The 20267-nt window shown below is 40.7% G+C and overlaps 1 protein-coding gene across 1 annotated transcript in view; it reads right to left on the bottom strand.

Annotated features, from left to right (window-relative positions):
• ZDHHC13 (zinc finger DHHC-type palmitoyltransferase 13) overlaps window positions 1–20267 on the bottom strand; it is a 51205-nt gene continuing 30938 nt past the window's right edge. The window contains exons 10-17 of the mRNA XM_020910143.2: window positions 19292–19392; window positions 13923–14047; window positions 12787–12849; window positions 11990–12083; window positions 10160–10243; window positions 5697–5854; window positions 2895–2992; window positions 1–610 (exon numbers count right to left, since the gene is read on the bottom strand). Of these exons, the coding sequence (XP_020765802.2) occupies window positions 472–610; window positions 2895–2992; window positions 5697–5854; window positions 10160–10243; window positions 11990–12083; window positions 12787–12849; window positions 13923–14047; window positions 19292–19392 (862 nt within the window). The 3' untranslated portion in view covers window positions 1–471. The remainder of the gene's footprint in view (window positions 611–2894; window positions 2993–5696; window positions 5855–10159; window positions 10244–11989; window positions 12084–12786; window positions 12850–13922; window positions 14048–19291; window positions 19393–20267) is intronic.

The following is a 20267-nucleotide window of genomic DNA, read 5'->3' on the forward strand; positions in this document are numbered from 1 at the left end:
TACAAAAAAAACTGTTTTATTACATGTGAAAGCAAAACAGGTACATCTATTTAAATATTTTTTTTACATATTTATAGACAAAACGAAGACAAATAATTTATCAAAAATTACAAGTTTAAAGAATAGTACTACTTTGAAACAGCCAATAAAGTATCTGAAAATACCACACTTTCTCCATAATTGGTGAATATTATCGCCAAAAAAAAAAAGAAGGAACTTGCATTTTCTCGTGAAAAATATAAAAGTTCTTTTTAGACGTTGGCTAAGATTGTTCAGGAGCACTCCGTCTTACTAAACCTGAAAAAGTGTATATGCTTTCTTGAGAACTTCTGTTTTTACCAAATGGCTTTAAAAGCCACCTGCGCTTTCCTTTGGGCTTAGGTGAACTCTAAATCTTCATTTCACTTGCAGACCACAGAGCATCGACATAAGTACAAACATATCAAAGTGAGAGTTACGGGCTGCTTTTCTTCATACTGAGCGAAGAACTTTCTCTTTAGCCGGGTGAAAGACCATGGTATACTGTGAAGTCCAGTCTACTGCACAGGGCTTGACCAAGCCAAAGCAGCCGCACTGGAAGAAATCTGCGAGGTTCTGTGTGAACCCAAGGCTGCCAAGAAAGGAACAGAACATGTCTTACTACATTTCCTGTTAGCACTCGATAAACATTCATTCAAACCTTAAATGTGCACTGAGAATTTACAATACACATCCTTCTAAGATCCCAAAGAAATCCAGAGGTGAATCAGACAGTTCCTTGAATCTGTGGCCCTTAAAACTGAAGCCTGGCTCCATTTCTGAATGTGAATCCCTATTTTGAGATTCCTGGCAGCTTAAGTTCATTTTGGATCCTCACTCACTGGAAGGGTCACCACCACTATTAAGTTTTTGTTTTTTCATTCCCACTGCTCTAATTCAGACCTGGACTATCTCAAAGGCCAAACAGGCCAGAAAACAACAAAAACAACAACAACACACACACACACACACAATCAATAAGATGGGATTCTTCTAAGGAACTCTCTAAATGTTTCTGTCTCAACTCCCCTTCTAATTCATCTTACATACTGGAGACTGGGCCTCCAAAAACATGATACATAATAGCTCCTCACCTCCCAATCAAAGCCCTTTAAAGACATTTCTCTGCCCAGAGGCTCAAATCCAAATTCCTCATCTTTGTACTCACAGCCCTACACAATAAAGCCCCAAGACTGCTCGGGTTTCGACGCTTCCAAACATGCATTTTGTGATAGCTACCCTGGCTTTACCTTCCCCGTGATCACAACCGCATGGGCCATTCTATTACCCTGGAACCCACATTTCCCTAAGCTTGTATCAGGTAACACCCTCATCGTCTTAAGTTCTACCAATTCTCAAGGCCCAGGTCGCCTTTGGAGCTGTCCTGACTGAATATATCTTCAGCATCTTTATCTTCCTCCATTAAATTCCTGAATGCTACTATCTGTTCCAGTTAGCACGAATATTCACTTTTATGCATGTGCCCCATCTTACAAGAGAACACATCTGTGAATGAGGATGGCTGCTGGTGAGGGAGCCATCAGGAAGAGTTCCAAGGCTGCTGAGCAGGCAGCTTCCCAGGCAGAGTGCTGTCCACGTGGAGTTGATGGGGTAAAAGCAGGAAGGCATGTTGGAGATTGACAGGGCCCAGCTGAGGAGCTGGCTATGAGTAAAAGTAACTTAGGGAGGACAAATAAGACAGATCTTTGGGTTGAGCAGCATTTGGAAGCCAGATTCAAAGTGGCTCCAAGGCTTTACCATTAGTTCCTCCAGGGATGCTGCCATTACTTGTCATGCTCCAGCTCGTTCACCTCTGGCCCTTTATTCAGACTCTTCTCCAGGGCTTAGAATGCCCTTCCTTCCTTGTCTCCAACCCCATGTCTTTCAAGGCTCAGCTTAAAATTCCACCTCTATCACAAAGAGGTCCATACTTCGGTGGACTAAATATTTATTCCTCCGGTTACATCCCTGAGAAAGGGACTTATTATCACTGCCAGTCTCAACAATCAACACAAGCTTAACACCACTCTCTACTCTCCATCACTTTGGTCCCCTCTTCCCAATTAAGTCAATTTCTCTCCTCTAAACACACATCACAGTCATATTACAGGCTCTGATTTCCCTGTCTAACAGCCTAACAGTTTCATCTTGTACCATAAGTGTGCTTTAAAATAGACTGCTCATGAGATATGCAGTAAGCGTTCAAATCCCTGGAGGGCCCTGGGTCACCTCTGCAGTGCTCCCAGCCTCCAGATCCCGATATATGTGACAAGGAGATAAGCTTCAAAGCCTGATCGTTCACATCATAAGAGGATGGCCTTCCTACAGACACCCTCATTTTCCACGGAGGACGAGTTCCATACAGCTGGTCCTCTGGGGAGAACATATCCCAAACCTGAAAAAGTAGCTTTTCTTTGACACGGGTGGGCTCATTAAACCATAGAGCTAAAAGAATTACTGGTGATAGAAAGTCAGGTTGAAAACCCTGGCAAAGCTTGCAATCTAACGCTTTCGGCAGAGAGCCTTGTGGCTGGCTTTCTCAGCCACGTGCTCACTTATCTCACACTGACTTCATGCCAGCAATATGCAACCTTGTGACCATGTGGCTTGACTGAAAAGATCCCCCGGCTTGGCAAAACTTCAAAGTCACTTACTGTTTGTGCCCGGTCCAGGAGACTAAATCCCAAATTCTTACCACCTTGGGGCTCATGACCCTACCACTCATCTGCTGTCACTGAGGCTTCCAAGAAAGAAGAGGCTCGACTCCACCAGAAAGCCACGGCAGCAGGGCGGCGGGTGGTGATGGCGAGGCCTGCACCTTCCACAGGCCCGGCAGGAGGTGCACTTGAAGCCACAAGTAAGTAGGCTTCACTTACTTGTACGGGGTCCTCCTGAGGGGCAGTGTCTGTTTCATGTGCTTGCTCTGCTTCAGCAGGCTGGTTCTCTCATAGGAGGTCAGGCCCAGAAACGCAATCTGAAAAAGAATAGTGGAAGGTATGCAAAAAAAAAAAAAAACAAACCCACGCCACCACAGAGGCTCATCACTCTTGGCAGAACATCAACAGCACACTGATAAACAATCAGCTCTTCGCCAAAGACAACATCACCAAGCCTTCTAACCAAGGATCATGATAAGGGCAAGAACTTGACAGCTCGAAACCAGACTCACCTATGTCAATCTAGTAGCTGGGCATTTGTTTTTTTGTTTTTTTTTTTTTGGATTGTCTGCTTTTTATTAACCTTCAAGAAAGCAGAGGGCATTGACTGATAGTCGTGAAATGATTGCTTTAGCAATTCAGGCCGTGGTTTATGGCCATGTTTATAGATTCTCAACACATTCAGCATTCAAATTTCAGATGAATCAAACAACATAATATCAGTATGAATGCAATTATCTCAACCTCTATATGCTTCTTAGTATCTCTTTGAAAAGGGTCAAATAAAGTTAATCTGAAATGAAGGACATTTTAAAATTGTCCTTTATAAGGACAGCCATAAATTTGGGGAAGGGTAAGAATTAAAGAAACTTTAAAAATTCTCGAAGCATTAAAACCAATATTATTCACTGAGATATCTCATCCAATCCTCAAAACAACTCAAACATCAAGTTCCTTATCTGTAAAACACAGATTATCACAGCACCCACTTCAGCTTGTCTAAGGACTTGCGATAATATGTTTAAAATGATCTAGTGCAGAGGTTGATAGAAGTGAAGCAACTGGTCCAAGGCCACACAGCTTAGAAAATGACAGATGGACACCTCAGTCAGCCTGAGAGTGCTTTGGAATACTTAAAACATATATAATACTTAATACATATATAATACTTAAAACATATATAAATAATCATTTGCATTAATAATACCTAATATTTATATATGCTTTACATATTCCAAAGCACCTTCCCATCAGTGGGCTCACAAACATTTGAGATGGAGACTATGCCGAAGTTGTGTGTCCATTTTATGGATGAGAAAGCTAAGCCTAAGAGATGTTGAGTGCCTTGCTTATGGCTGGGCTTCCCTGGTGGCTCAGATGTTAAAGAATCTGCCTGTAATGCAGGAGACCCAGGTTCAGTCTCTGGGTTGGGAAGAGCCCCTGGAGGAAGGCATGGCAACCCACTCCAGTATTCTTGCCTGGAAAATCCCATGGACAGAGGAGCCTGGTGGGCTGAAGTCCATGGGGTCACAAAGAATCAGACACGACTAAGTGACCAACACATTTAATCAGAGGTGGAGTTAGAGGCAGAACCTAGGATTTGAGACATCAGTTCTAATTTTCTTTCTCCTTTCCTGGACTCTTAGAACAAACTTATAAATGATTATGGCTTCCCAGGTGGTGTGAGTGGTAAAGAATCCACCTGCCAATGCAGGAGACACAAGAGACAAGGGTTTGATCCCTTTCAGGAAGATCCCCTGGAGGAGAAAATGACAACCCACTCCAGTATTCTTGCCTGGAAAATTCCATGAACAGAGGAACCTGGTGGGCTACAGCCCATGGGGCCACAAAGAGTTGGACATGACTGAGCACACACACATTATAAATATTATCAATAATCATTGATGCTAATATTCATTCTTTCTTGAAATTATTTTTTGGCCACACCACATGGCATAAGGGATCTTAGTTCCCATACCAGGGATCAAACCCACACCCCATGTAGTGGAAGCAAGGAGTCTTAACCACTGGACCAACAGGGAAGTCCTGCTAATATCCATTCCTATTGTCCGAGTCTATAGATGGCGGATAGGAGATTAGGACAAATATTCAGAAACCTCAATTCAGTCAGTATGATAAGCTTAATTCCTTTCTTCAGCATTTCCCCCCTTTTCTTCTTTTACTTATTATTATTGCAGAATTGGTTACTTCCTCATAAAAATGGAATACATTTTACTTTTGTTGAGTAATGCTCCAATTATCTGACGTCTGGCAGTAATTGGCTCAGACTGATCATGGCTGTCCATTCCATGAGGGAGGCCATAGCAACAATGGGAATTAGGTTACGCTCTTAAAGGCAGGCACGCAGCAGGGAAGGAACAGAAGCTTCACAGAAAGCTGAAGGCGGTGGCTACTGCCCTGGAGCGTGACCTTTCTAACGGTCATGACCTTCTCTGCAAGTGTAATTACCATGTTCTTCGGTTAGCGACGCATCTTTCATTTCTTCCCCACTTCCATGCCCTTAAGTACCACATAATAATAAGGATAACAAACAGGGCTAGGAAAAGGGAGAGAACATAATCATCTCACGTCTGCCCAATGCTTTACAGTTTATAACATGCTTTTACACACCATATAGTTTAATTATAGGATGGAAAAAGCCCTTGAATGGAATTGTCAGAAGACCTAAGGTACCAGTTCTGATTTTTGCCATTCAGTGGGTGACCTTGGGCAGTTCAGTTCACCTCCCTGACCTCTATCTATTAAAGAGGTCAGCTTAGATAACTCTTATGACTATACTAACACCTTATTACTCTAACCTTTAAACCATTCTGTTAGAGTTGACAGCAATTACTATCCCCCCCATTTTACAGGAAATTGCAATTCAGGGGTCAAATGACATGCCCAGACCCACAGCGTAAATGACAGAGGTAGAACTCATATCTAAGTCTTCTGATTTGAAATTTAAGTCCTTCTGCCTCACTACGTGTTATTGGATATGCATTATAAGAAAATAAATACCTGAAAAAGTTGATTTATTAATAAAAACATTGACCATGAGAAATGAAAACTTGCTAACATGAAGATATACATGACCCAAGGGGAACAGGTCACAGTCTGATTGAGGTAGGTCCACAGTCCATCTTCTTTGAAAGTTGTGGTACAATGATTTGACCAATCTGTGAATTCACAAAAGAGGGGTCCATTATTTAAAAAGGTAACAAGCTAGTGGTCATTCTTCAAGAAGAAAAAAATCGCTGCAGTTCTATTTAGGGAGAAGAGAAAGTAACACATAATGGCACAGATCAGAACTCAACGTAAAAATTTTTATCTTCCAAATAAATGTCAGCTTAACAAAGATTTTTTTTTAAATGGTATTGTTAAGGCTATGACAATACTGCATTGGCAATTAGCAGTGAAGGAATAAAAGCCAAAACCTTTATAAAACCATCACTAAAATCAGCATATTCAACATAAAATAGACTGGCCAGAAGTTATTCATGGACTTGATAACTGAGAATGATTATATATTCAATAAATACTTTTCTGAGAAAATTTTCTATCTTATCCGTGTTACAGCAAGACAAGGGTCTGTTACAGAATTGAACATAAATTCTTATTAAGGGCTCAGCTCAACAGGCCATTGTTGAGGACACAAAAAGTCCTATAAGCACCTGGGTATCACTGTAACACAACCTAGAGCGTGTAGTTACTGACTGTATCTGTGCTTTGGGACCATAATTAATCCCACAGGGGGAGAAAAGCCAGGTGAGAGAACTCACGAGTCAGCAACTCAGTTTCTCTCCAGGAACATCTATTCATATGTCAATCAAAAGTGAGGTCTTCATGATACTGACCCCCTAACCCAGGAAGCCAAGAGCATTAGTAGGGAGAACACAGGCAGGAATAGGCAGAAAAAAAGGAACAGATCTTCCAGGTAGTGAAAGTGAAAGTCACTCAGTCATGTCCGACTCTGCGACCCCATGGACTGTAGCCTGCCAGGCTCCTCTGTCCATGGGATTCTCCACGCAAAAATACTGGAATGAGTAGCTGTTCCCTTCTCCAGGGGATCTTCCCAACCCAGGGATCAAACCCAGGTCTCCCACATTGCAGGCAATTCTTTACTGAGCCACCAGGGAAGCCCAGTGTAAAAACCAGTGACTTCAAACAGTGATCACGAGCATTCACAAAGGACAAGGAAATAAGAATTGTGTAGATGTGCACCCTGAGGTTTTATAAATGCCTCTGATAATTTGAGAAGTAGTTTCAGACATTTTCCCAAAGCAGCACTTAAGAGCTCCTGGGACAGAAACAAATGAGTCCATGACTTAACTATCAACTGTCTGACCATTTTAGTCCTGAAAAAAAAAAAAAAAAAATTTTTTTTTCCTGAGTCTCATTTGATTTCCAATAGTCTTTCATGAATACATGCCAGAAGCATTCTAAGGCAATCATCACAGAGCAACAATCAAGGTAAAAAAAACTTTAAGGCAAATTACACTTTCTTTAAAGCTGCTCATTAGGACAGCAAAGATACATTCCACATACTTACCTGATAGAACAACAAAAAAATACGCATATAATTTCCAACAGCAGGCTTAGGAAACAGCTGCTGAGTGGGAAAGAGTATCTATTCTCTTTCTGCTTATGAATGTCTACTGCTCCCTTCTGGGAATTTTTTGATAACACAGCATGACTCCGAACAGGAATTTTCACAGGACTGATTTCAGATTTATTGAAGATATGGCTGCAAATAGCCACATACATTATGTTATGCAGTACAACACTTTAATGTGTTTTTTATCAGGTGGCCACTGGCTAATAACAGGAAACTCGTATTGCTCCAGATCAATCATTTTCATCTTTAAATAGCTCTGACAGTTATGGTGTTCTTTCTAACAATGATCTAAAAATCTTTGTCCCTGTAGCTCATAGGATGTTGACGCTTTGAGCGACTATACTGTCCACCCTGAAAACAGACCTCACAAAAGGAAAATGTATGGAGACTGCTCAAAACCAGAGTAGCTAGAACTGGATCCCACAAGGAGGAAGGTACACAGTAATGTTCTAGCACCAGGAGTGTTAATGATAAAGAAGGTGGGATGACAATGAGACCTTGTTAGAAAAAATGGAGTGAAAGTTCACTTTTGCTGTCTGTGAAATAATGATAAATGGACACAATGCTCTCATCCAGTATAAAGAAATACTGTGACCGTCACAAAATAGCAAAACAATAAATTAAAGTAACAAAACACGTTCAGCTAGTCTACACAGTTGTTAGGGAATGTAAGGTGGGATTGTTTCTAAGAAACAAAAGCTGTAATACAAAAACTGGTTTGGAGCCAGAGAATAAAGACAAAGAGGAGGGAAGAACCAAATGAATGTAATACGGAAGCAACTTGGAAAGAATGAATGTGATGGAAAATTACTTCTGTCCTTATCAATACAGTCTTATGCTGGACACAGCCACCGCACAAAGGGGACTATTTTTAGTGACAAGAGAGAGTGCAGAGAGACAAGAGTGGCGTAAAATCTGGCTCTTCTCCCTGAGGATCAAGTCCAAGGGACAAGCTGGTCCAGGGGCCCAGCCTCAAAAGGTTTTCCAGGAATATGCTTTATTTTCAGGCCCTTAAAAGGGCAGCTCTTTCAACATAAAGAAGCTTTAAAAAAAAAATCTTTAATTTCTTATACCACAGGACATAATAATCTATGCAGTTTTATACTTTCAATGCTCAGGATTACTGATGGTCTTTGACAAGATCTGAGATCAGGGATCACAACCTTCTGACTCAGCTCCATTTGAGATGGTGGCGGTCATGCTAAGCTCCAAAAGCATCCCCTAGTGATCAGAGACACCAAAGGTATCTGGTAGAAACAGGACTGTCAAGGTAACTGAGGTCTTCTCCATGCCTATGGCAGGGCTAAAAACAGATCATTTCATGAATATCAATTAACAATCTCTAAACAAAACAAAAGGGACTCTTGAGAGTCCTTTGGACTGCAAGGAGATCAAACCAGTCCATCCTAAAGGAAATCAACCCTGAATATTCATTAGAAGGACTGAAGCTGAAGCTGAAGCTCCAATACTTTGGCCACATGATATGAGAAGAACTGACTCATTGAAAAAGACCCTGATGCTGGGAAAGACTGAAGGCAGAAGGATAAAGGGGTTGCAGAGGATCAGATCATTAGGTAACATCACTGACTCAATAGACATGAGTTTGAGCAAACTCCGGGAGATAGTGAAGGACAGGGAAGCCAGGTGTGCCGCAATTCATGGGGTCGCAAACAACTGACACAGCTGAGCGACTGAACAACAACAGAACACACCTTGTAATACTGGATGTTTCTGGAAGGAGATCTGAGAGGCTGCGGACAATATGCTGAAAAATCACCTTCCAAAAACTAAACAAAATTTAACCTAGAGAAAGCCAGCTGGTGAGTGGGGTGGGGAGAGTAAGGAGTGGAGAACATGGGATTCTAAAGAGGAAAAGAAAAAATGTAGGAATAAATTTTCCACATCTGCTAGAATCATTCCACATTTTAGCTCAAGCAACAGACTTGTATCCTATCGGCAAAATCCAAGACTTGAGCATGAATATAATGGGAGTATGGATGGAAACAGATTAGCAGTAAAGCCTCTGCCTCTAGAACCAAATGCTCCTAAAACCTTCAGAATAAACAAACAGTTAAACCAATAAAATCAAAATAAACTATAAGCTCTGTAAGTTTTTCCAGTTAGGTAGCCTATTCTTAGGTCTGAAAAGGATAGTCATGCAATTCTTAAGAGCTAATCAGAACCCTTCTTGCTTCAATTTAAACCCTGTTCTTATTCAATCACCTTGGAACAACTGGACGTCACTCCCTATATGAGCCCCCCCCACCCCCACCAGCCACCGATGACCCCCTACATGGCTACTGAAAAGTTGTTTTCCTTTCTCGGGGAAGCAGAATAAGTGATCTGTTATTTTTTTCCAAGTTATTATTTCCAACCTTTCAATCACTGTCACTGTTTTCCCATCAGTTCTAAGTCCTGACTTGATATTTATAAAATGGCACGAGCTTTCAGAGTCCTGTGGCTTAAGTACTATGACCACCTCCAACTCGCTCCCTCAGCCTCTCTACCACCAACTTTCCCCCCTATTTTATTTACTCATCACTTCCCCTTGCTTTGTACTTGAGCGACTGATTTTTACTCATCTCACTGAGGGATAAATCTGCACTTAAATGATTCTATTTTTGACCACTTCTCAAACTTATCAAGGTCACTTCAGAGTTCAATCTCTTCCAAACTACTGACAACTAAGCTCTCCTAGCATTTCTTACAGCCTCCCAATGCTGAGAGAGTCTTAAGGGCATTCGTTTCACTTTTATTAGGGTATGGTTTATAGTCATCCAGCCACAATGTGATATAAAAGAGCTTACAAGAAACAGTGTATTGAGTGTGGGTGTGTAAGTCTGCTATAAGAAAAATGTATACTTACAGATGAAAGATTCATATATAATCCAGTCACACACGATGGAAAGGAAAAATAAGAAGAATATGTAATAGTGATGGTTGCCAAAACCTACATCAAAAAAAAAAAACAACATATTTAACACTTTCTTACAATGATTTTCCAGAACAAGGTCTTATTAACACTTTCCTATCAAAAGCTTTCACTAAAGTAAAAAAGAACTAAGCTGTTGTTTTGCTTTTAAATGCCATTAAACCCAAACCAAACAGTTTTAATATGTCCTGTTCCAATGTCCACATCAACTGAACTAATATTTATTCATTACTTACTAAAAGAAGACACTTTTTCTGGACAGAACAAAGCTTCCTAAGTAAATCCTATACAGCCCCGGGATGGCCTCTACAGTGCTGGAGGCAGGTGAGTGGGCAGGACTCGGGGCAAATCATACCCTGTCTCTTCCTTCCTTCCATGTAATGAGTTTACACAAGTACGACTCCTGGACATCAAGGGCTGACTCAATCAGGGGAACCCAGAAAACCAACAGGGGCAACAGATACCTTGCAGGGAACTGGACAGAGCAGAAGAGGGGCAACCTGTGACGCCTGAGAAAGGTCTCCAGAGGCAAGGGAAGGGGGAGGCTGCCAGGTATCCCAGCCCCACTGTTGCATGTGCTGCCCCTCCCCATGCTGGAAAAGGCAGCATTTGGGCAGCTGATGACAACAAAGCTCCTTAGCCACCATCATGTTCCCAGCTTCTCAAAGCCCAGCAGAAGGAACAACACCCACTGGAATCAGGAGACCCTGATTTACAAATGACAAGTTGTGTGACTATAGGTAGGTCATTTAACTTCTGATTCAGTGTTCTCATAACATGAGGAAAATATCTCTTCTGTCTACTTCATAAGCCTGTGGCAACCAAAGAGGATGATATAAATGAAAAAACTACACAAACGTGGTGTGATAAAAATCTGTGGGCTTATACTATTGTTTTCCCACTGCCATTCAAAGTTGCCTGTCATTAATGCCATTCATCTCATCTCTATGGTGGGATGGGGTCCGCAAAGGCTGGCAACACAGCGATGACCTCTTCACCTGTTCTGTAGACACAAAAGCTCACAGAAGTGTTAAGTCACTCCGTCATGTCCGACTCTCTGTGACCCCATGGACTGTACCCCGCCAGGCTCTGCCCATGGGATTCTCCAGGTAAGAATACTGGAGTAGGTTGCCATTTCCTTCTCCAGGGGTTCTCCCTGACAGTAGAGAACATCAAAATGCACCACGGAAAGGTGTCTTTTGTTCATCAAGATTCTACAAGCACAGCTTCCCCTTGAAAACTCAGGAGACTGAAGTTCCTCATAATAAAGCCCTGCCTTTTACTGTGATGGCTCAGAGGAAACCCAGGGCTGCAGATCAGGACAATGAATACTCCCAGGGAAGGCAGGCCCCAGAACTCTGCCATCTTTGGCTCTGGTGCCTACCTGAGCCTGGGAGGCAAGGAGAAAAGGTGAATCAAAGGGATAAGATACAAATTATGGAAAGAACATGCTACCTGGAGTGGAAAACTGATACTACCAAAGTGAACTCAAGCAAATAATTTGACCTTTAGTATTTTTTCCAACTCTAAAATGAAGATAGTAATACCAACCTCTCATGATCAAATAGGATACTATCTATAAAGGTGCTTTATAAATTATTATCAACCTCAACAATCAGTGTTCCGAAAGTATTAGACCACAGAGCTGATCCTCTGACAAGCAAGAGCTACAGATGCTTAGATCCTCTAATGCTTCCTGCTTTTTCTGAATCACACGCATTAATGAAAAGAGAGCTGAACTTCAGATGGAAACCTGACACTCACCTATGCACCGTCCGGTCCACAGGCAGTGTTGGTCGTAGCGAGCCACACAGGAGTTGCACACGTGGCAATGCAGTGACCTTAAGGGCTTCCTCATCTAAGGCGACAATTACGAGAGCGAAAAGCAGGTATCAGAATCCCAAAGCGGTAACAAACCAAAAGCAAAATCTTCTTTCTAGATTATAAAGACACACTGGCACAAATAATCTTATATTGATCATCAATTCACTTAGGCTCTGGAAGGCCTTGTTACTCTTACTCCCAGGTGTCTACTTTAATTAGGCCATCACTACGGGGGATTCGAAGTCCAGAGCCTTCTGACACTGACAAAGGGGAAATGAGGCAGCACCACACAGGATGAGTATCGGACTAAGAAAAAGCGAACATGAGTTACATTTCTGGCTCTGTCAGTAATTTGGGGAAAGTTACTTCTTCCTTTAGGCCATGAATCCTCAGTTGCTAAATCAAAGGTTTCAGTAGGTGGTTTCTAGGGTCACCATGATCCTGAGACTCCAAGTTAGTTCTAACATATGCTTCATGGCAGGAAAAAGCAAACCAAACACATAAAGAGATTTAACCATAGGCAACTTCAAGGGATTATAAAAATCATTCTCTTATATGTTCAAGGCAGAAAATTGTTCTGACAGCAATGCGAAATTTATAAAAACCAATTTTATACCTGGTAAAAAGAAAGGTGTATAAATACACCAGGAAGATGTGAAAAATGCTTACATGGGCATTGTAACAAAGAATTTGCTTTTACTATGGGAAAAGAATTATAGAGGAAAAGACTCACTCACAAGACAGGATGTACAAAATGTTCTGAAGTCCAGACAGCCGGTCTCTGCAAGGGTGATGATACTCTGAAAGACATTAAGTTTGACCTTACGTTTGCTTTTTACTGGGGGAATGGATGATGCATGGTTATATACCATTCTCACAGTTCTCTCTCCAAACTGCAATAGCTAGAAAAGCAATTTAGAAGACCTGCCACCACATCATTCTGTGCCTGAAATATGTGACTTTTCAAGGCTGCATTTTCAACCACAGTCAGTAAATTAGAATGCATAAAAACTGCACCTCCTCCCCGTATCCCATGAATGGCAATGATCTCTCAGTTATAATATGCTAGAGAAAAATAAACACACACATTATACACTCATAAAAAAGGAACAAAAACCACCTATACATCAGAATTGATGGTTATAAGTGTCAAAGGCAGTCTTTCAGGAATACTGGCTTTAGGTAACAAAGAAGACAACAGTCTCCTCAACTTCTAACACTCACGAGTAATGGGAGACATACCATGACTCCTGACAATTTCAGCCTGAGGACAAGAAAGGGCATCTCCTCAGCCAATAAGAAGAAGGACTCCCCTTGGCCCCATCCTAGATACTCTCCATATATTTAATAGGGGAATTTAAGTTGTATGATCATTACCTAAGTATTATTATAAAGAAGTAGGAGCTCATATCTACTGACAGAAATTATATCTGAAAAAGTCTTGGTGGTATATTACTGTAATGGAAAATAAAAACATTTTTTAAACTTTCATATAAATAAATGACAGTGAAGAAATCTGTTTGCTGATTTAATTATTCCACATTTACGCTGCATCTTTTATTTGCCAGGCTTCCCTGGTGGCTCAGATGGTAAACAATTCAGCTGTAATGAGGAGACTCGGGTTCGATCCCTGGGTTGGGAAGATCCCCTGGGGAAGGGAATGGTAATTCACTTCAGTAATCTTGCCTGGAGAATCCCATGGGCAGAGAAGCCTGGTGGCGACAGTCCATGGGGTCACAAAGAGTTAGTCACGACTGAAGTGACTAACACAGTGATTAGTTGCAAGGCACTAGAGATGCAGTCACAGTAAAAACCGACATAGTTTACATGCCCTTCTGTAAAACAAATCAGTAACGTTACAGAGAAAACTCACCATTTTCTTTTCTTCTTCTGAAGCCTTAGTGAACCCTGGGTCAGTTGCCCAAGTCTTGTAGAAAAAATAGAGGAAGGCTACTATGCTGATAATGAAAAGGAAATACAAAGGGGTGCCCGCGACATGTGAAAGCTGAGTTAAGGAACATATCAGACTTCCAGGAAGAACAGCCTGTGATGTAGACACATTTCATCACTGGTGCTCAGGAGTCTCTTTACTCTGCACTCTACCCTTACCTTTCCTACACACACATACCACTACGTAGACTAACCCTAAAACCTGGTCCCATCCTATGTTCTACTCCTATACAGATTTGCTCATAGTTGGCTAATAATTATCTCTTCTCATTAGTTGAAACTCATAAGAGGAATAGTTGCGGTATATGAAGAACCTCCTAAATACTGAAAAACCTTCCAGATCCAAACAAATTAATATCTAATGGTGTAATTGTGGCTCTGTTGTGTGCATCTAAAATGGTATTTTCTGAGCATCTAATAAATTTTAACAAAACTATTCAAAGAAACAAATCACTGAATTCAGAGCTTCTAATTAAAAATATTCCCCTATATATTAATGCTAGCAAACATTTCTTACACCGAAGTTAAATAATGTAATTCTTCTCCTAGCAGTATTAGGCTGAGTTAATTCAGAAACAAACAAATTGCTCTCCTTGCAAAGTGGTTACAAATTAGATGCTATTTGGAAAGGCAGATACTATGGATAAGTTAAGATAAAGTGTTTCAAAGATAGACATTACCCACTTTCAAGTGCTTTTAAAGTGGTTCAAATCCTTTGTATCAAAAAGGAAAATTTTGCTCCAGGGAAGGACAAATGAATGTGCAATAATGAACCAATAAACCAGCAGTAAACCAGCTCTCCTTGTCCAATTAAACTCATCATATTGACACAGTAACTGTATCTGCCTTTCGAGGTATTGCCAAGCTGCCTGGTGCTAAACTTCAGCGTGGAAAAACGTAGCCATAGAACTCTAAACTCTTGCTTCTCAAAGTGGGTCTGTGGACCCATAGCAATGGCTTTACCTGGGAGCTTATTAGAAGGCTTGAGCTCCAGACCTCACCCCAGACCTGCAGACGCAGACTCTGGAGTTTACCAAGATCCCTAGGGGATGCACACGCACATTATAGTTTGAAAAGCACTGCTCTTACCCACAAAAAACAAGCACAACCACATCTGGTTCTGGTAGGCAGGAATGGATCTTGTTGGTTTAGCTTATTAGTTTATCTGCAGATGGGCCTGGCTTTATGAAAAAGACAGGATCCAAAAAATTTTTAAAAAAAAGCTGTGTGAAATTGAATTCCCCTAAAATCCTGATCAACATACATGACACAGTCTCAAAAACCTCCAACTGAATCACAAGATAATCTCACGTACTGAGTGGAACAAATCTGGGGCTCCTGTTCTGAATAATCTCTAAAACAAATCCTGCAGAAATCGATGGATTATCTCCTTCCAAATAAAAGGATCCCTTCACTGTTCCCTCACATGAAAGCCAAGCATTCCTTGTTCCCACGCCCTTGCTTTGTATGGTTCACTGTTCTCAAGTGTTCCCCACTTTCCCCATCTACTTCTAAAATCATACTTTTAGGATGTCCAAGTCCTAACTGCCTTCAAGACCTAACTTATAGCCTTCCTTTCACTTGAGGTCTTTCCCTGTGGAAAAGGATGCTCTCCCTTCCCTGAACCCAGGAATGTTAATTCTATGGCACTCAGCCCTGGATTATAGTTATCTGTAGACAATTTAGCCCCCCTAGTTAGCTTGTGTCCCTTTTGCAGCTAAAACACTTCTCAACATTGATCTGAGAGCTACCGTTTTACAACCTGGATTAACTGGCTTTCGTTCTGTAGCTCCCTTACGTCTACACTGTAGATCCACACTATAGTTGCCCCATAGGCAGACGCTACAGGAGCTGCTTCCAACATTTTTGGTGAGTGCTCATTCTGTACAATGCACTGGCTTCCAAATGGCAGACTTTCAGGCACTTGAAATTGGAAGGCAGAGCTTACACCTCCAGGCTAAGCAGCAATATCACTGCTCGTACAACACACTTTCCTGCATATGGTCCTCTGTTTGCCACTGTATCTTTTCAAAAGAACAGAATTTGAAACAGAGCAAACACATCTCAGGTGTGTTCTGACCAGTGCAGTAGACAGTGAGATGCTGATGTCTTTTGCTTGGACACTCACATCCTCCTAATACTACTAGACAATATGCTGGTTTCCTCAAAAGCTGCATCACTACACATACCAGGCTTCTAGTCAAAGCTCCTGGTTCTTCTTCATTTGCTCTGAAGCTGTGTCATTCTCACCACGATGTATACTTGTATCACGCTGATTCTCTGAAACTCAGTATTAGAACTTCACATTTATCCCTCTTAAACTTAACTCAGCTATAGCTGGAATCCAAAACGTCATGTTCAGTGGTTCACCATCTCTTTGCTAAATCTTAATCTTACTTCCAAACTTATCAGTAAGGCTTTCTCTCCCTCTCTCAAATCTGCCTCATAAAAGCCACATATCACTTGCTGTACACAAAAAGGCACTAAAAGAAAGTGTTCCTCTCAAGAGCTAACCTAGAACTGCTCTTAAAATTCCAACATAAAACCTTCCACACAGATTTTGTTCATAAGAGTAATTGATAATAATAATAGGTATTATTTACAGAATGGGGACTATGGGCAGCATTTTATAGACATCCTAACATAGCAATATTTGCAGCCACTTGATGAACTTGATACTGTTTTCCCTAATTTACAGGAAAACTGATATTCAGTGAAATTATTTGCCCAATAGTACCGTGGCTCAGCAGGTAAAGAATCCGCCTGCAATGTGGGAGGCCTGGGTTCGATCCCTGGGTTGGGAAAATCCCCTGGAGAAGGGAATGGCAACACATTCCAGTATCCTGGCCTGGAGAATTCCATGGACAGAGGAGCCTGGTGGACTACAGTCTATGGGGTCCTAAAGAGTCGGACACAACTGAACAACTTTCACTTCACTTCACATAATAACTAGTAAGAAAAAAAAAAAAAAGCCAGAACTCCAATTCACTCTGCCTGATTCCAAAGACCACACTCCTTCCACAATGTTCCCAGGCTCTCTTCCCGTGATGGGCAAAGCGGCTGTGGGAGTGGAGGCCCCATGCAACGCAGACATGGCAACACGACTAGTCTACACCCTCAGGATGGGTCTTTCCAGGGAAGCACCTCGGTGCACACCCAAGGCAGTTCAGATAGCATTTAGCATTCAGCTTGGAAAACACTGACCTGATGGCGCCACCTACTGACTGACCTGGCCCCACCAGCAGCAGCCTGAGCGTATTAGAACAACTGGCTTCATGCTGTACATGTCAGTAAAACACCTTCCTGTCAACTCCAACATCCTTTAAGACTCTGTCCCAGCTATGGAAATTGAATCAGTCCTTCTCATGCTGTGACATCTTCACAAATACTGAACAGCAGTAAACTCAGCTGAATACTAACTAACTACCTCTGTAATTGAGGTTTTCAAACTATGGTGGAGTAACATTTTTGTTAATACTGACACTGCAAATTGGAAATAATTCAATGTAAAAACTACCACACTTTTTTGGTGCAAAATCTGAAAGAGCGTGAGTTACCCACATTTTAAAAAGGCATCAAGAAACACAATTTTTAAACTATGTTTACTCCACTGCATATGAATTGGTAAATAAAAATATCAGCCAGCCCTTTTTGTACTATGTCAATTACCAAAGCATTTACGAGCCTTGGGACTTCTATAAGTGATAAAGTATTTTTGTATCACATAATGACATCACCCAAGCCTTTATTAAGCAGTGGTCATAAGGCCAGTGCTTAAAAAGCTGCCCTCAAATCAATAACTCAGATGAAAGTTAATGCAATAAAATCTTTTGAAAAGTCAAAATGACCCCCATGGTATACTGTGTCATTTATTTAAAGGAATCCGAAAAGTACTAGAGATAATGCTCAGAAATAAAGAGCATCATTAAAGTAAAACCATGCTATAATGAAGGGTGATAAATGCACTCAGAACTCATATACCTCTCTCACTTTACATTTATTCCAATGAAAAAAATGAGTGAACGCATCTCTCTTATAAGCAGTACTCTTTCTTTTCAAGTGTATCACTCCCAGAAAGAGAAATAACAGAGAGTTAAAGAAATATGCTTAAAGGTACATGTCTATCTACCACATCCCTTCTTCTTCTGGCCTGTAAGGAAAGCAAGGCTTTTAATGGCTTCCTAGGGCCCTTTGAGGAAGAGAAAGGAGCCTGGAAAGAGGTGGGAAAATACATCCTTCCTAATGGGAGCTATAAATAGCTATAAACTAAGAAGTAACCCTTATCCTCACTTTCAGGTGACTGGATTTGGCCTGGGCCCTGCTCCTCAAGTGATAAACCAACCCCTTGGATGAGTTGTCGCTTTTTTAAACTACAAGTTGCCATCCACTAGTAGGTCATGAAAGATTTAAGTGGCCTATGACTTGCATTTTCAAAAAAGAAAACAGAATAAAAAACAAAAATGTTAGAGTAAAGCACATATTAGGATGTGCTTTTGTCTCACATATATTTTGGGTGGTAATGCAAATTTTACTGTGCACTGAAAATCACTGCCTTGGACAAAAACACTGCACTGACCACTGCTGAGGAGGACACATTTCCTTCAGTATTCCACCCATACAGGTAATATTGGTACCCAGATTTATTAATCGACTATAACTGCTGACCAAGTTAAAAGAACCATCTGACCTTAAAGAGAAGCTCAAGGCATGTGGGAGAAGGCAACGGTGGGATGTTTCGAGAGAACAGCATCGAAATATGTATATTATCTAGGGTGAAACATCACAAGCCCTGGATGCATGAGACAAGTGCTCGGGCCTGGTGCACTGGGAAGACTCAGAGGAATCGGGTGGAGAGGGAGGTGGGAGGGGGGATAGGGATGGGGAATACATGTAACTCCATGGCTGATTCATGTCAATGTATGACAAAAACCACTACAATATTGTAAAGTAATTAGCCTCCAACTAATAAAAATAAATGAAAAAAAAAAAAAGACAGAACCTCAAGGCAATACAGTAATTTTTATGGATCTAAATAATTCATAATTCATTCAGTTTTAATGTTAAACTGTTTCCTTCCTATGTGTAATTAATATTAAACACCTTCTGTTTCCATAGTGTACCCTGAGATCATGTCCAGAATTCAGCAGATTTCCAACATTAAACACCTTCAATCAGGACCATTAAATTAATATAAATTTGATTTACATTCCCTGGATCTCATCTAGTATCTAAACTTTAGTCATTTTTAAAAGTTAAATGAGATATGCATTTAAACGTAAATTTGAAGGATATCAGGAAAGAATAAGATGAACCAAGTCATAAACATCCAAAAAATGGAACTCAGCAGAAAGACTGTGGGTAAGTATACAAGGCTCTTGTACCCGAGCAAGAACCTAAAAGAAAAAAAGTGTAAACATAAGGTATTAGTGAAAGTAGGTGTGAATCATATTCATTTCAGTTCTAAATTCCCTTAAATAATAATAACAGTGAAAATAAAGAAGACCTCAGATAACAACAGCTTTCACTAAGTGCTGTGTGCCACTTTCCATGTGATAAGAGCTACGTACCATCATCGCTTCATTTTACATGTGAGAAAACTGAAACACTGGGACTCTCAAAAAGTGAATGTTTTAGTTCCTGTAACTAACTCACACATTATTTCACCCCCAATAACACTATATTTTCAATTAATCTTTTTTATTTCTATTGAAACACATATTTGTATTTTTGGCATGTTGTATTTTCAAATACATGTTATATTTTCAAAATGCAAAAATTTAAATCCCTGGAGAGTCATCTTCACATTTAACAAGCTAAATGCGAAGCTAGCAGCGTATTTTTGAAACACACAGAGGCACACAACCTTGAGCATTTCTATCCTACAATCAGCTTGTGAAGCAGACACATTAACATACAGGTTAACAGTGGCACTAGTCATCAAGCCCCAACCATCTTGCTTGGACCACAAGCAAAATGGAAGTCCACATAAAACTTACTCAAATGTTTACTATTATAGTTTCAAAAGAAGAAAAAATCTTTTACATTAAATATTCAATACAGTAAATCTAGACATGAATATAGTTTACCTAGATCTATTTTAAAATTTATATCATAAAACAACAATGATTGAACACACATATTAAAGGGTTTTTAAAAAGCTATCAAGATCCTAAGCACAACTATGATAAAATAACACTTAGCAACAAGTAAAGATCCCACACCTCAGGCCCCCAATACGCTGCCAGAATAGGCCAGCTGGAGCCCACAT

This window comes from Odocoileus virginianus, chromosome 28, assembly GCF_023699985.2.
Source record: "Odocoileus virginianus isolate 20LAN1187 ecotype Illinois chromosome 28, Ovbor_1.2, whole genome shotgun sequence".
NCBI lineage: Eukaryota > Metazoa > Chordata > Mammalia > Artiodactyla > Cervidae > Odocoileus > Odocoileus virginianus.